Source organism: Symphalangus syndactylus, chromosome 4 (assembly GCF_028878055.3).
Source record: "Symphalangus syndactylus isolate Jambi chromosome 4, NHGRI_mSymSyn1-v2.1_pri, whole genome shotgun sequence".
NCBI classification, from domain to species: Eukaryota; Metazoa; Chordata; class Mammalia; order Primates; family Hylobatidae; genus Symphalangus; species Symphalangus syndactylus.
This window is the reverse complement of record NC_072426.2, coordinates 78967883-78984091: the sequence shown is the minus strand read 5'-3', so window position 1 is coordinate 78984091 and position 16209 is coordinate 78967883. Positions and strand designations below refer to the sequence as shown.

The following is a 16209-nucleotide window of genomic DNA, read 5'->3' as shown; positions in this document are numbered from 1 at the left end:
AATCTCATTTTTCATCTCATTTTTCATCTCATTTCATCACATCATTTCATCTCATTTTTCATCTCATTTCATCTCATCATTTCATCTCATCATTTCATCTTATCATCTCATCTCATCTCATTTCATCGTTTCATCTCATCTTTCATCTCATTTTATCTCATTATTTCATCTCATCTCATTTCAGTTTCATTTCATTATTTCATATCATTTCATTATTTCATTTCATTGTTTCATTTCATTTCATCCTTTCATCTTGTTCCATCTCATCATTTCATCCATCATCTCATCATTTCATCTCATTTCATCTCATCTCATCTCCTTTCAATTTCTTTTCAATTTTGTCATTTCGTCTCATCATTTCAACTCACCATTTCATCTCAAAATTTCATCTCATCTCATCTCATCATTTCATCATTTCATCTCAAGTCATCTTATCATTTCATCTAACTGAAATGATGTAATGGAATCATGAAATGAAATGAAATGGATAGGATGCCCTCAGTGATGTTAAATTTAAAAATTGTTTTTGTGTATTCATTTTTATATTTATATGTATTTATATTTATATTTACTTATATTTCTTTTTACTTATTTTTATTTATATTTTTACTTATTTATTTATTTATAGACAAGGTCCTGTTCTGTGGCCTAGGCTGGAATGCAGTGGTGCATTCACAGTTCACTGCAGCCTCGAGCAAACCTCCCACCTCAGTCTCCCAGGTAGCTGGGACCCCAGGTGCGCACCACCACACCTGGTTAATATTTTATTATTTGTAGAGATGGAGTCTTGCTATGCTGCCCAGGCTGGTCTCAAACTCCTGGGCTGAAGCAATCCTCCTGCCTTGGCATCCCAAAATGCTGGGATTACAAACATGAGCCACAGTGCCCAACCTATTTATTTATTTATTTATTTATTTATTTAATAAAGACAAGGTCTCACTATGTTGCCCAGGCTGGTCTTCAACTCCTGGCCTCAAATGACTCTCCAAACTTGGCCTCTCAAAATGTTGGGATAACAGGTATAAGCCACCATGCCTGGCCTAAAAATAGTATTATATTTTTGTATTATATAATTTTCAATTAGGTAATATGAATATTCTGTACAGGAAATATGCCCTTAATTACATAGGAATAAATACTTGTTACACTGAGAAAAATCTAACAGAGCTAAAAATAAAAATTAATTTGGAAAGGTCATTAGATACTCATACATTCTTAGGTTTATATATTCATATATTCTTTTAACAGTATCAATGGTTTGGAGTTATGTGTACAATACCATGATCTATATGTAATACAACTAATAACAGGCTAATAACTAATAACTAATACAACTAATAATTACAATTCAAGGCATATTATATACAAAGCTTTAACTTATCATCAGATTTTGTTTTTTTTCTTTCTGTTTTGGCAGATACTATGAACACAACATTCAACTCACAAACACTATGGAGCCCTTACTAAGCATAAAGTACTGTGAAAGGCCAGGGCTAGGACAGAACTGAGACAGGGCCAGGGATAGGACAGAACTGGGGCAGGGCCATGGCCAGAGAAAAACCAGGGGCTGGGTCACAGCCAGGGACATGACAGGACCAAGGCCAGGGCCAGAAGCAGGGCAGAACCAGGGCCAGGGCAGGCACATGGCAGGGCCAGGGCCATGGCAGGATCAGGGCCAGCAGAAGGCCAGGGCAGGGCTAGGGTAGCACAGGGCCAAGGCAGGGCAGGATCAGTGTAGAGCAAGGAACGGGCCAGGGTATGGCAGGGCAGGGACAGGGAGGTCCAGGGCCAAAGCCAGGTCCAGGACATGGACAGGGCAGGGCCAGAAACATGGCAGGACCAGAAAGGCGACAGGGCAAGGGCAAGGCCAGAGAAGGACCATGGAAAAAACATGGCCAGGGTGGGTCCAGGGCAAGGGCAAGGCCAGGGCAGAACCAGAGCCAGGGCAGGCCAAAGGCAGGGCCAGGGCAGGGCAAGGCCAGGGTAGGGCAGGGCCACTGTAGGGTAAGGGTAGGGCCAGGGCGAGTTCAGGGCCAGGGCAGGACTAAGACAGCACAGGGCTAAGGCAGGGCCAGGGCAGCGCCAAAGCTGGGGCCAGGGCCAAGCATGGCCAGTGTGAGGCCTGGGGATTGTCAGGGCCAGGGCCAGGGTCAAGGCTGGGCCAGGGACAGGGCCAGAGCAAGGGCAGGGCCAGGGAGAAGGCAGAACCAGAGAGGATCCAGAGCAAGGGCAGGGCCAGGGCAGAACCAGGACCAGGACAAGGCAAAGCCAAGGACAGGGCAGGGCAAGGCCAGGGCAGGGCAAGACCAGGGAAGGGCAAGGCCAGGGTAGAAAAGGCCAGCGTAGGGCCAGGCCAGGGTAGAAGGCCATGGTAGGGCCAAGGCAGGGCAGGGCTAGGGTAGCACAGGGCATGGCCAAAAACAGGGCAGGGCCATAGCAGTGGCAGGACTAGCAACAGAGCCAGGGCAAGCGCTGGACCAGAGCATGGTGGGGACAATACAGGGCCAGGACAGAGGATGGCAAGGCAGGTCCAGGGCCATTTCATGGCTCGGTAGGCCTGGGGTCAGGCCAGGCAGGCCAGAGCAGGGCAAGGGCAAGGCCAGGGAGAAGGCAGGGACGGGGCCAAGGCAGTGCCAGGGCAGGGCTGGACCAGTGCAGGGCCAGACCAGTGCAGGGCCAATGCAGGGTGAGGGCAAGGCCAGGGCACGGAAGGGCAGGGCAGGACCAAGGAAGGGCCAGGAGAGGGCCAGGGCAAGGTCAGGGCCAGAACAAGGGTACGGCTGGGGCCAGGAATATGGTAGGACCAGGGCTCAGCCAAGGCTGGGACACGCAGCGCAGAGCATGGCCTGTGCAATGCAGAGCCAGAGCCAGGCCATAGAGATGGGACGGCAACACCAAGGCAGAGTCAGGGTAGATCCAGGGCTGAGCAGGGTCAGGGCAGGTCCAGAGTCAAGGCAGAGCTAGGGCCCAGGCAGGGCCATGGCAGTGCCAGGGCAGAGGAGGGCAGGGCAATGCAGGACTGGGCCATGGCAGTGCCTGGTCAACTCCAGGGCAGGGCCAGAAGCAGGACAGGGCCAGGGCCAATGCTCAGGCCAGGGACATGGCATGACAGGAAGTGCCAGAGCAGGGCTGGGAGAACGTTGGGGCAGGGCATATCAGGCTAGGATACCTCCAAGTCCAGCTCTGGCCCTGCCTTGGCCCTGGCCCCTTCCTGGCCTGACCTTGTCCCTGGCCCTGCCCTATCCATGCCCTGTGTGTTTGCCCAGTGTTTTATAACCAGAATCCTACAAGAAACTTCAATCAGCTCTTTTTGTGCATTTTCAGTAGAGATGGGGTTTCACAATGTTGCCCAGGCTGGTTCCAAACTTCTGAGCTCAAGCCATCTGCCTGTCTTGGCCTCCCAAAGTGCTGGGATTACAGGAGTAATCTGGCCAAGCATTTAACTTCTTTATGCCTGTTTCCTACATTTGGAAAATTGGGATGCTTTAAGTACCTAGCACGTAGAATTATTGTGAGAATCAATGCCTCAATCAATATTTACGTATTGATAAAATTATACTCATAGAACACTACTGGAAGCAAAGATAGTATTAGTTAAAATTTAGTGATTATTTACTGCAAATATTATTACTATTACAAACAACATAGTATAGACATTATTACTACTACTATAATTATCTTAAAAATCTAAAATAAAAATTTTACATAATAGTCTAATGTAATCTCTCCTCCTCTGCCCTGGCTCAGTCCTAGTGCCGGCTCTGCCCCTAGTCCTACTATATCCCTGGCCCTGACCCTTCCCTGGTCCTGCCTCTGCCCTGGCCCTTCCCATCTTCAGGCCTTACCATGGCCCTACCCTGGTCCTGACCCTGCCTTGGTCTGGTCCTGACCCTGGCCCTACCCCAGAGAAGGGGTATGGCAGAGCCAGGGAAGGGCCAGGGCAAATAAGGGACAGGATACATCCAAATCCAGGAAAGGGCCAGGGCCATGACAGAGCCAGGGTGTGTCCTTGGCAGGGCCAGGTTCCAGGCCAGGGCCAGGAAAGGGTCATGGCAGGGTCACTGTATGGCCAAGGTACAGGCCAAAGCAAAGGCAGAGGCAGGGTCAGGCCTGCATAACGGCAGGACCAGAGTCAGTGATACGGCAGGGCCAGGGCGAGGGCCAGGGCTGTGCCAGGACAGAACAAGAGCAGAGCAAGGCAGGACCAGAGCCAGGCCATAGAGTAGGGCAAATGCCAAGGCAAGGCCAGGGTAGTGCCAGGGCTAAGGCAAGGTCAGGGAAGGTCCAGGGCTGAGTCAAGGCTAGAACCAAGACAGGGGCAAAGGCCGGGGCAGATCTAGGGCACAAGCAGGGCAGGCTAGTGCAGGGCAATGGCAAGACCAGGCCATGGCAGGGCCAGCCCAGGACAGAACAGGGCACAGGCAGGGCAGGGCCAGGGCCACGGCTGGGGCAGGACAAGGACCAGGACCAGGGTCCAGGCTGGGGCAAGGGTATGGCCAGGGCAGAGGTAGGGCCAGAGCCAGGGTCTGGGCAGGGCCAAGGCAGGACCATTGCAGGGCCAGGGTTCAGACCAGGGCCAGAGCAGGGCCAGGGCAGGGCCAGGGCCAGGACCAGGAAAGCACAATATCAGGACAAGGGCCATGGCAGGACCAGCAACGGGGCTAGGGCCAGGACACAGACAGGGACAGGGTCAGGGCTAGGGCCAGAATAGCATGCCAGGGTAAAGCCAGGCCAAATTAGGGCCTGGACATGGTCAGGACCAGGGCTGGGCCAAGGTATGGCCTTAAGGAGTGAAGGGCCAGGGTCCATGCCAGTGCCAGTGCCGGTCCAGGGCAGAGGCAGGGCCATGGCCAGGTCTAGGACAAGGCTGGGGCAGAGCCAAGGTCTGGGTCAGGGTCAGCACAAGACCAGGACAGAGCCAGGGGAGGGATAGAGCCATGGTAGGGCCAGGTTAAATCAGGGACAAGACACCTGCAAATCCACTTCAGGGCCAGTTCAGGGCCAGGGCCAGGGCCAAGACAGGGCCAGGGCCAGGGCTGTCAGGATCATTGGCAGGGCCAGGGCCATGGCAGGACCAGAGTCAGGAGCAGGGGTCAATGCTGGGCCAAGGCCACAGATAGGACCAGGTCTGTGCTAGGGCCAGAGTGAGGGCCAAGGCAGGGTCAGGGCAGGGCCAAAGGGAGGGCACGGTCAGGGCAGGGTGGAGGAGGCCCAGGGTAGCACAAGGTTAAGTCAGGGCACGACCAACCAGGGCAGGTCTATGGCTAGGGCCAGGGCAGGGCCAGGGCTGGGGCAGGGCCAGAGCCAGGGCAGGGCCAAGACAGTGGCAGCTCAGGGCAGGGCCAGGGTTAGGAACATGGACATGTCCAAAGCCAGTGCCAGGGCAAGGGCAAGGGCAGGGGCAAGGCCAGTGTCATCTAAGAACCAGGGACAAAGCCAGGCCCAGAGCAGGGCCAGGACAGGTACCTGGCAGGGCTAGGGTCTGGGACAGGGCCGTGGCAGGGCCATGGCAGGGCCAGCGCCACAACCAGGTCTGTGCTATGGCCAGGTCCAACCCAGTGCCCAGGTGAGGCTAGGGTGAAGGCCAAGGTAGGGCCAGGGCAGGGTCAAAGACAGGCTAGGGCCAAGGCAGGGCCAGGGCAGGCAAGGCAGGGTCAGGAAAGCATAGGGCCAAGACAGGCCAGGGCCAGGCCAGTGCCAAGACCTGGGCAGGGCCAGGGAAGAGCCAGGGCAGGGCCAGGGCCATGGCCTAGGCAGGACCAGGTTCGGGGCAGGAGCAAAACAAGGGCAAGGACAGTGCAGGTTCTTGGTGCAGTCAGGGTCCAGGACAGTGTCAGGGCAGGGCCAAGGCAGGGTCTGGGCCATGGTAAGACCAGCAACAGGGCTGGGGCTAGGCCAGTGACAGGACCAGGGTCAGGGCAAGGGCCAGAGCAGTGCAAGGCCAGGGTAGGGCCAGGCATTTCAGGGTCAGGGTAAGGGGAGAACCAGGGCAAGGTCTCAAGCAGGGAAGGGCCAGGGCCAGGACAGGTCCAGGGCAGGGCCATGATAGGGCCAGGGGCTGCATTAGGGCAAGGGCAGGGCCAGAGCAAGGTAAGGGTCAGGGCCAAGGCCAGGGTAGGGACAGGGCAAGAAATATGGCAGGACCGGGGCAATGCCAAGGCCAGGGCTGAGCCAGGGCTGAGTCAGGGCAGGGCAGGTCAGGGCACGGTATGGCCAGTAGAGGACAGGACAAGAGCCGGTCCACAGAGAGAGCAGGGCTGATGCCAAGAAAGAGCCAGGCTAGTGCCAAGGTTGAGGCAGTGTCAGAGCATGTCCAGGGCAGGGCTGGGGCCAGGGCCAGAACCGAGCCAAGGCACAGCCAAGGCAGGGTGCGGCAGGGAAATGGCATGGCCAGGTCAGTAATGGGACAGGGCAGAGCAGGGCAAGGCGATGATAGGGGCAGGGCAGGGATAGGCCAAGGCAGAGCCATGTCACGCCAGGGCCAGGACACCTCCAAGTCCACTTCAGGGCCAGGGCTATGGCAGGACAAACACCAGGGCCAGGGTCAGGGCCAGGTCTGTGCTAGGGCCAGGTCCAGAGCAGGGCCTAGCGAAGACTACGGTGAGGGCCAAGGTAAGGCCAGAGCAGGGTCAAACGCAGAGTAGGGCCAGGGCAGGGTGATGACACATCCAGAGCACAGCAGGGCAGGGTGATGGCAAGACCAGAGGCAGACCACTGCCAGCTCAGGGCCAGGGAAAGGCCAGGGCAGAGCCAGGAAAGGGTCTGGGTCAGGCCCAGGACCAAGGCAGAGCAGAGCCAGGGCCATGGCAGAGTCAGGGCAAGTCCTTCACAGGACCAGGTTCCAGGCCAGGGCCAGGGCAGCAGCAGGGGCAGGGCCTGGATAAAGGCAGGGCCAGGGATATGGCAGGACCAGGGCTAGGGCCAGGGCCAGGCCATAGTGAGGGCAGGGCAAGGCAGGGTCAGGGCAGGTCCAGGGAGTGGCCAGCACCAAGCGGGGCCAAGGCACAACCAGCACAGAGTAAGGCAGGGCAATGGCACCACTGGGCCATGACAGGGCAAGGTCAGTGCCAGGAGAGAGCAGAACAAGCAGGCCCATGGTGGGGCCAAAGCAGGGCCAGGACATGTCCAAGACCAGGTCAGGACCAGAACAGGAGCAGGACCATGATCATTGACAGGGCCAGTGCCATGACAGGACCAGGGTCAGGACAAGGGGCAGGGTCAGAGCCAGGGCCAGAGCCAGGGCCAGGCCAGCGCAGGTTCAGGGCAGGGCCAGTGCCAGGGCAAGACCAGGGAAGGGACATGGTAGCACAGGGCCAAGACAGGGTCAGGATGGGACTAGAGCAGGACAGGGCCAAGACAGTCCAGGTAACAGGAGGGCAGGTACAGGGCAAGTCAGGGCAGTACAGGGTGGGCCAGATCCATGGCAAGGGCAGGGCAAAGCCAGGCCCATTGCCAATGCACTGGCCCTCCCTACAAGGCTCCTACCACCTGGCTATGGCTGCAGCCCATCCATCGCTATAAGCCTGACCCCAACCCTGGCTGCAGCCACCTGCCCTCCTAGTGCGGCCGCTCTCTTACCACTCCGGAGCACTGCAATCTCCGTTGCTGCCACCCACCTGCAGTGAGGCAAGCCGTGGTGTCGCAGGCTCTAGGTGTCTCCTCCTCCTGGCACAGAGCAGCTGGGCGGGCAAAGCCAGAAAAACCTAGAGGAAAATGTGAGGGGTGGAAAGGTTAGAGCCTTAATTTGTCATGCTGGCCACTGGGTGGCAGGGGCCAGTTTCAGCAAAAGCACTCACACCCACCCTCCAAAGTCCAGCCTCTCCTTTTGGCCCAAGCTGGCCAGGAACTGGGGTCTGGGGTGGGTGCTGGAGACACCACAGCACCCAGCTCCCCACTCCCCAGGAACCATTGGGCTCACTGGGGCTGCACTCCTCGGGGAGCAGGAGAAGCAGAAAAATTCAGACCCTGCCAGCCCTCCGCACCCAGGTGCCAATTCCTGTTCCGGACGCCTCCACGCACAGGGCCCTGTCCCCTGTGGTGTCCCCAGGGGTGCCCGGCAGCCTCTGAGGCACAGACCCAGAGTGCACAGGCCCAGGAACCGCGGTGGGTGTGGGGGCTCTGCCATGCTCAGAATTCCCACGCAAACGGTGCACGCCTGCCACACTCCAGTATGACCAAGAGTAGGTCACCCTCTGGAGTGTGGAGTCAGGGAGAGGAGAACCACTCCTTCCTTGGATGCCAATTCTGCTGACCACCACCAGCAGTGCAGCCCCTGATAGCACCGAACTTGCCCCCCCTCCACGGCTAGTCCTTCCCTCAATAGCGAGCCCCACCTCCGTCCCCCAATGCCGCCAGTGGCGTATACCCGATAGTGCCCTAACCTGTCCTCCTCCATGGGCATTGCAGCCCCAGAAAGTGCCCATAACCCACCCTCCCTGCTGTGGGCAGTGCAGCCCTGTACAGTGCTACCAACCAGTACCCCTAATGCAGGCAAGGACATCCTGGATAGTGCCCCCAACCCACCCCACACTGCGCAAGGTGCAGCCCTGGATAGCCCCTGTCCTACCACTCTGGTCGTGCTGCAGTCTCTGTCACCGCCACCACCAACCACAGTGAGGCAAGCCAGTGGGCCGCAGGCTCTAGCACCCAGCAGCCAGGCACAGAGCAGCTCTCGCTGATGGCCGGCTCCTACCACTCCGAGCATGCTGCTGTCTCCGTGGCCATCTTCTTTGACTACAAAGGAATAAAACTAGGTATCAATAAGAAGAGTAATTTTGGAAACAATACAATCACATGGAAGTTAAACACTACCCTCCTGAATAAATGACTAGTGGGTCAATGAAGATACTAAGACAGAAAATCAAAAATTTCATGAAACAAAGGGTAATGAAAACACAGTATACCAAAACTTGTTATGCAGAAAGCAGTACAAAGGCAGAGATTTATAGCTATAAATGCCTACCATCCAAACAAAAGAAAAACTTCAAATAAACAATACATCTTAAACAACTAGTAAAGTAAGAACAAACTAAACTGAAAATAAGAAAATAAATAAGATCGTAGCAGAAATAAAATTGAAATAAAAAACACACAAGATTAAACAAAAAGTTGGTTTTCTGGAAAGCTAAACAAAATTGACAAACTTTTAACCAGGCTAACTAAGAAAAAAGAGACAAGATTCAAATAAATAAAATCAACAGATAAAAAAAGGAAACATTACAACTGATACTTCAGAAATTCAAAGGATCATAACTGGCTATTATATGCCAATAAACTGGAAAGCCTAGTAGAAACTGGCAAATTCCTACATGCATACAACCTACTTACATTGAACAATGAAAACATCCAAGACCAGAACAGATTGGTAACAAGTAATGAGATTGAAGCCATCAGAAAAAGTCTCCCAGTAAAGAAAAGTCCAGGAACTGATGTCTTCATTGCTGATGGCTTCACACCAAACAATTTGAAGTCCTGGTGTGAATCCTACTCAAACTATTTTGAAAAATAGGAGGGAATACTTCCAAACTTATTCTATGAGACCATTATTACTGTGATACCAAAATCAGACAAAGGCATCAAAGAAGGAAAGTATAGGCCAGTATCTCTAATATTGATGCAAAAATCCTCAACAAAATACCAGTGAATCAAATTCAGTAATACATTAAAAAGATAATTCATCATGATCAAGTGGGATGTATCCCTGGGATGCAGGGGTCACTCAACATACAACGTGATACATCATATCAACCAAATAAACGACAAAAACAGTATGATCATGTCAACTGAAACTGAAAAAGCATTTGATGAAACTCAACATCCCTTCATGCTACAAATCCTCAAAAAAACGGGTACAGAGGAAACATACTGCAACATAATAAAAACTACAGGAAAGACACCCACAGCTAGCATCATATGGAATGGGGAAAAATGGAAAGTTTTTCCTCCAAGATCTGGAACATGATAAGGATGCCCACTGTCACCACTGTTGTTTAACATAGTACAGGAAATCCTAGCTAAAGCAATCAGTGTAGCCCCCCCGCAATAGCACACCCAACACACCCAAACCGCCCTGCCTCCCCACACCATGGGCATTGTAGCACCCCATAGCACCCTCAAACCGAAACAGCCACCCCCCCACCACAGCCGCGCAGTGCAGCCCCCGATAGCACACTTAGCCCACCTCACTGTTGCCAGCAAAACAGTCTGGGATAGTGCCCCCAACCGGCTCCCCGCCGAGGGCATTTCCATCAAGATGGAAATGTTGATGGAAATTTCTTCCAACGGGATGACACAACCTATCAAGACCTCTGGGATACAGCAAAGGCAGTGCTAAGAGGAAAGTTTGTAGCCCTAAACGCCTACGTCAAAAAGTCTGAAAGAGCACAAACAGACAATCTAAGTTTGACAATAAGGCCATAGTTACCAAAACAGCATGTTACTGGTTTAAAAATAGGCACACAGACCAATGGAACAAAAGAGAGAACCCAGAAATTAACACAGATACTTACAGCCAACTGATCTCCGACAAAGTAAACAAAAACATAAAGTGGGGAAAGGACACCCTTTTCAACACATGATGCTGGGATAATTGGCGAGCCACATGTAGGGGAATAAAACTGGATTCTTATCTCTCACTTTATACAAAAATCTACTAAGACAGATTAAGAACTTAAACCTAATTCCTGAACCATAAAAATTCTAGAAGATAACGCTGGATAAACCCTTCTAGACATTGGCATAGGTAAGGATTTCACGACTTAAACTAAAGAGCTTTTGCATGGCCAAGGGAACATTCAGCAGAGTAAATAGACAACCCACAGAGTGGGACCCCTGGCCCTGACACTGACTCCTGACCCTGATCCTGACCCTGACCCCTAACCCGGACCCTTCACCCCTGGCCCTAACCCTAACCCCTAACCCTAACCCTAACCCCAACCCTCACCCTCATGCAACCCTAACCCCTAATCCCTAACCTCTCTTAACCCCTAACTCTAAACGTTGACTCCTAACCCCTAACTCTGACCCCAACCCCTATCTCCAACCCCTAACCATAAACTTAACCCCTAACCCCTAACCCTAACACCAACCCTAACCCTAGGTTCGTTACTACGTTTGTACTGACTACGTCAATGTTGATTATTATGATCGCTGTTTTAGGACTGCACGGCAGCGAGGGGATTGCGGATCTTATATTAATATTTTTGTATTGAAGCAATGCATTAGCATTACAGGTGCTTGTTACATGAGCGATGGGGGTGTCATATTTTGGGTGTCATGTCTGCATTAGGAATGCTGCATTTGTCTTCCGAGGCTGCGGTGTGGATCTCGCACTGCGGCTGCCTCGCCTTGGCTGGGGAGAACCTCGGTGGGCAAGATTCAGAGGGGCTTTTGGTTTCCCGTTTTCCACACTGAACCCTTCTAACTGGTCTCTGACCCTGATTATTCAGGGCTGCAAACAGGAAGGATTTTACTCACCGTCGATGCGGCCCCGAGTTGTCCCAAAGCGAGGCAGTGCCCCCAAGATCTGTGCTGAGGAGAATGCTGTTCTGCCGTCGCGGTGTCCCCCGGATCTGTGCAGAGCAGAACGCAGCTCCGCCCTCGCGGTGCCCCAGCCCGCCCGCCGAGGTCTGTGCTGACCAGAACACTGCTCCGCCTTCGCTGTACCTCCGAAGTCTGTACAGAGAACTCAGCTCCGCCCTCGCGATGCTCTCCGGGTCTGCGCTAAGGAGAATGCAGCTCCGCCCTCGCAAAGGCACAGCGCCGGGCGCAGGCGCAGAGAGGGGGGCACAGCGCCGGGCGCAGTCGCAGAGAGGGGGGCACAGCGCCGGGCGCAGGCGCAGAGGTGGGAGGGGGGCACAGCGCCGGGCGCAGGCGCAGAGTGGGGGGGGGGGGCACAGCGCCGGGCGCAGGCGCAGAGAGGGGCACAGCGAAGTTATTGGCCGAGAATCAATGAGAGCCACTATAAGCATCTATATGGCTCTCAGACTTTTTGTCATAGATACATGTGTCCAAGTCAGATTATCTATATGGCACTCAGACTTTTTGTCAGAGATACGCGTCCAGTCAGATCCTCTTCAGATTTAAGTGAATAGCAATGCTTTGAGTCTTCTAAATTATCACTGTTCAGACGCTTTATGTAATTTACACCAATAATTAGGTGCAGCCCAGCTTTGTATAGTTTGACTTCAGAAACTCGACGTACTTCATGCGAAAATAAACTACTGCCTCTTCCACAGTCATGGGTGCTGATGCATGAAAAGATTTGAGGTAACTTACCCACTTTTGTTTGCTTCACAACAGTTTTTTATAATTGCAAGAGAAAGTGTGACAATGAATACTAAGCAGAAAAAAAAGCCATATACATTTGGCTCAGACTGAAAGTCAAATTCAAACATCATCAGAAATGCTCCTACAGAAGATTAATGGAATAAGTAATTGTTGGATCAGGAACCCCTAAAGACGCTGAACTGTTTTCCGTTTTCAAGCACTGACATCATTCTGAAAGCAGAAGGCAGAGAGGGAGGCTCATGTTCCACATACTCATAAAGTTTATACATTTTAGGAGTTCAGAGGATTCATTTAATAAGAGAAATGTAAGCACTTTCTTTATGAAATCTGAAGGCCATGATGGCAAAATACTTTGTCCTCTATCATCTGGAAATTTGGAAAGTGAGGACTTCAACTGGTATTACTACTAATCCAGCTAATAGTAACACGAAAATACCTACTACAAATGTAAGACAAGTTTATATAACTTGAAAAATGTCACTTACTGATTTTTAATTTTGTATTATGCATGTAATTTAGTATTTTTATCCTTATCCAAGTCTCCCTTGGTATGTTTTAGGAAATAGAATTTCTTGAAATAACAGTGTGAAAAAATTAAGCAACTTACATAAAATTAAATGGCATACTTCCTAAATATTGGATTAAAGGATAGCAATATTATCTCTACAAAATTTATACTTTGGAAGAAATTAAGAATTTAACTAAAACAATGTGTAGCTTTCAGGCTTAGAAGAAATAAAAGCTGTGTTTTAATGGTCATTATCTGAATTTTGGAATGCTAAGGCTCTTAAGAAGTTTATATAGACATTGAAGGCAGACAAGAAACACATAAAGGTTGCAACTTATTTTGGACACCCAGTAGACAAGGCATTTTAATGCATGTTATGTCCTAAATCTCCATTAACAACTCTAAAAATTATGTGCCAGAAGAGAATTTACATGTACTCCCAATAGGTTAGAGTGTGAAAAAAACCTGTCCTCGGAACAATTTTTCCAATATAATCACTTACTAGATAAACTTATCCGTTCTTGTGGGTTTCAACACTATCCACTTGGGCTGATCCTATTCTCTCCTGCCTATTCAAGAAATTGTACAGCACTTCCCCTACCTGTCTTGGATAAGATAATTAGTACACAATTAAATAAGCAAGTCTATTATTATTTCTCTCTGTATATGTGTGTATATTCCCTTTCTTTAAAAATATAAGGCTCACTCATCCCTTTATCCCTCACCAGTTACTGTCCCACATATCTTTATCATGCCATCCTAGTATGAGAGAGTATCTGTTAGTTATCACTGCCATAACTTTTTATAACATACCACCTCCAAATTTAATGGCTTAAAACAATCATTTCTTATTTTTCAAATGTCTATAGGTTAGTTAAGTGGTCCTGCCTATCTGAGCTGGGAGAAGTTGATCTTACACATGCATCGGTTTTCAGCTGGTGGGTCAAGTAGACATTGGTTGACATAGTTTGCCCTCAGCTGAGAGTATTCACCTTTGTTCTAATTTCTCATTATTTAGCATACTAACCCAGGTATGATCTCATGGTGGAGGGAGAGGAGCCAGTGAGAAAGCAAAAATGCACAAGCACTTACTCATGCTCCATCCTACATGTACTTTGCTCCATTCCAGTGACACTCAATAACAAGATGTGAGCTTGCCAATAAGATGTCATAATTTTGTAGCAAAACTTCACTTTAAAGAGATTACTGGTATAAATAACTGTGTCTATTTATTCTGTAAAGTTATTCACTTGATGTTGGTAAAAGTTTCATGGAACTTGCATGTGTCTTTACCACAACAGTGCAGTTTTACTACTGTTGAGATTAACTCTTAAGGACTGATATCAATTAATAAGCTGAATACCAAATACTTCATATTAAATATATATAACTACAGTAATTTTAGAATTTTCAGGCAACTTTTTTATTTTTTGTTTCACTTCATTTAATCAATTTTTTAAACATTTTGCTTTATTTTAAATTGTGAAGCATTTAGAAAATATTTTGTTTTGGTAAAACATAGGTAAAATTTTGTTGAACACCATCAATTGCATATTAAATTAAAGGTGAAAGATCTCGAAGTTTGAAATACTAGCTAACATAAAATATTAGTAAAATAATAGCTAAATCTTATTGAATAATTTTGGCATTGTAAGTACTTTTTTAAAATTATTGACTGCTCTACAAAACCCTGCAAAAGGAGAGCCCATTATTATATTCACTAGATTTATGAAAAAACAGAAAAACAAAGAAGTGAAATGTTTAACAAAAGGCAACCAGTTTTTAAGTGGAGGCACCATGATTCCAATTCAAGTGTTACTATAATTCTCTACACCACATTTATGATGGTAAAATTTAATATCTACAGAAAACTACTACTGCTGATTTTTTCAGATATAGCTTTACAAACTGTTTTTATGTGTAATATATCACTATTTTGAAAAATTGGAACATATTGTAACTAACATTGTATTACTTCTTGCTAATTTAACTTCCTTTACATTATAACATCTTTCCATAGAGTTGGTTTTAGGATAGTGTCTCTAAATTGACAAGTTCAATGAGAAAATGTTAAAGCAATAATAATTTACTCATTGTTTTCAAAATTGTTCATGTGTTATACAAGAATGTCTCATTTTTACCCAAAATACCACAAGTTGTAAATAGTAAAAATAATCAATAGCAGAAAATAATGTATAATGCAATTTGTCTTTTTCACTCTACCTTTTCTGGATCTTTGAGAAGAGTATAAAGTATATGCTAATGTGTATAATCAATATGGCAGTTCACTCTTTTCAAATATCCTTATCATGGACATTTATCCATCCTAGTTAAATTGCAACTAGCATACCCCTACTCATTTCTTTAGCTAAATTCATATCCTTATATTTTAAGAAAACCCAAATAATGGTTCTAACTAGTATAAAATATGGTAGAAAGAGTTGCTTGTGGCAGAAAAACATTTTTAAGCATTTTCAAAAAGGAAGAGTTTCTAACTATATGGATTCAAAAATAAAATGATTCCCACTGAATCAACTGAAAACCAAATATGGAGATGCAACTTTTTTATGTCTACAATTAACTATTTGACCTTTAAGTATTTCCGACAAGTATTAGTAGTTTGAGATAATCCATTCTACCAAGCACAGACCATGAATATCTTTTTCAACTTTGCTTTTTAGCTATGTGTTTGGTGTATGTTTGGACCTTTCATCTGATCTGTGCTTTAGTTTTATCAGAACCTATCAAGTGTCTATTACGTTGTCAGGCACATTTGTGAGACAGAGTAAGACCAGGCGAGAATTCCTTTCGTTAAGTGTTTGATCTGTTGTTAATTAGCATGTTTTTCTGAAATGGTTGCTTTTAACTATATCATATAATTCTATGCACAAAAATATTATTTTGCAATTCTTTGATATTTTATGAAAGAGTGATTCAACACAACACATTATAAAGAAGGGAGGGATAATTGAGAATACCTAAGCTACATAACGGGAAGCAAACACTAAGCAATTTCCTTGATAGGTAACAAAACTTTAGAGGCAACCAGCTAGAAACAAAACACACCATAGAGATAATGAGTCTTTAATTATTCCATTCTATGGTATGGAGTAACCCTTTCCACAGATGTGTGGCAAAGAAACATGTGTTTGTGCCATTAATAAGTGGATATCTCTCCCTTTTATTTCCTCTGAGTCTTCTTTTTGTTTCTAATTCCTCCTCCGTTTATTACATACTCCTTGTCTTACAATGCTCTGTGTCACAATGGAAACTTCCTTAGATTTGGGTTTTTAATATGAATTATTGAAAATAACCATTCTTTCTTTGTGACAATGAAAAATTGATTTTTAAATTTTTATTAACATGTAATACATTTGGAGAATGTATTATATGTTAATACCCATGTAGCCAAT

The 16209-nt window shown here is 48.1% G+C and overlaps 1 protein-coding gene and 1 pseudogene across 1 annotated transcript; both read right to left on the bottom strand.

Moving 5' to 3' along the window:
• Positions 1-526: 526 nt before the first annotated feature.
• LOC129480835 (uncharacterized) lies at positions 527-11969 on the bottom strand. The gene is made up of 5 exons (XM_063637107.1): positions 11665-11969; positions 11476-11570; positions 8567-8733; positions 7550-7703; positions 527-1040 (listed from the first exon to the last, which is right to left on the bottom strand). Exons 1-4 carry the CDS (start codon positions 11967-11969, stop codon positions 7575-7577), a joined length of 696 nt encoding a protein of 231 aa, XP_063493177.1. The 3' UTR covers positions 527-1040; positions 7550-7574.
• Positions 1391-7509, bottom strand: LOC129480110 (tyrosine-protein phosphatase non-receptor type 23-like; annotated as a pseudogene).
• Positions 11970-16209: the final 4240 nt, after the last annotated feature.

Bases quoted from the DNA above. Each gene is read 5' to 3' on its own strand.
- LOC129480835 (XM_063637107.1), bottom strand. From the start codon at position 11,969: ATGCTTATAGTGGCTCTCATTGATTCTCGGCCAATAACTTCGCTGTGC. The intron at 11,571-11,664 runs GTACAGCGAAGG...TGCTCTGCACAG, and splicing joins TCTCTGTACAGACTTCGGAG to ATCCGGGGGACACCGCGACG. The intron at 8,734-11,475 runs GTGAGTAAAATC...ATTCCTTTGTAG, and splicing joins AACTCGGGGCCGCATCGACG to TCAAAGAAGATGGCCACGGA.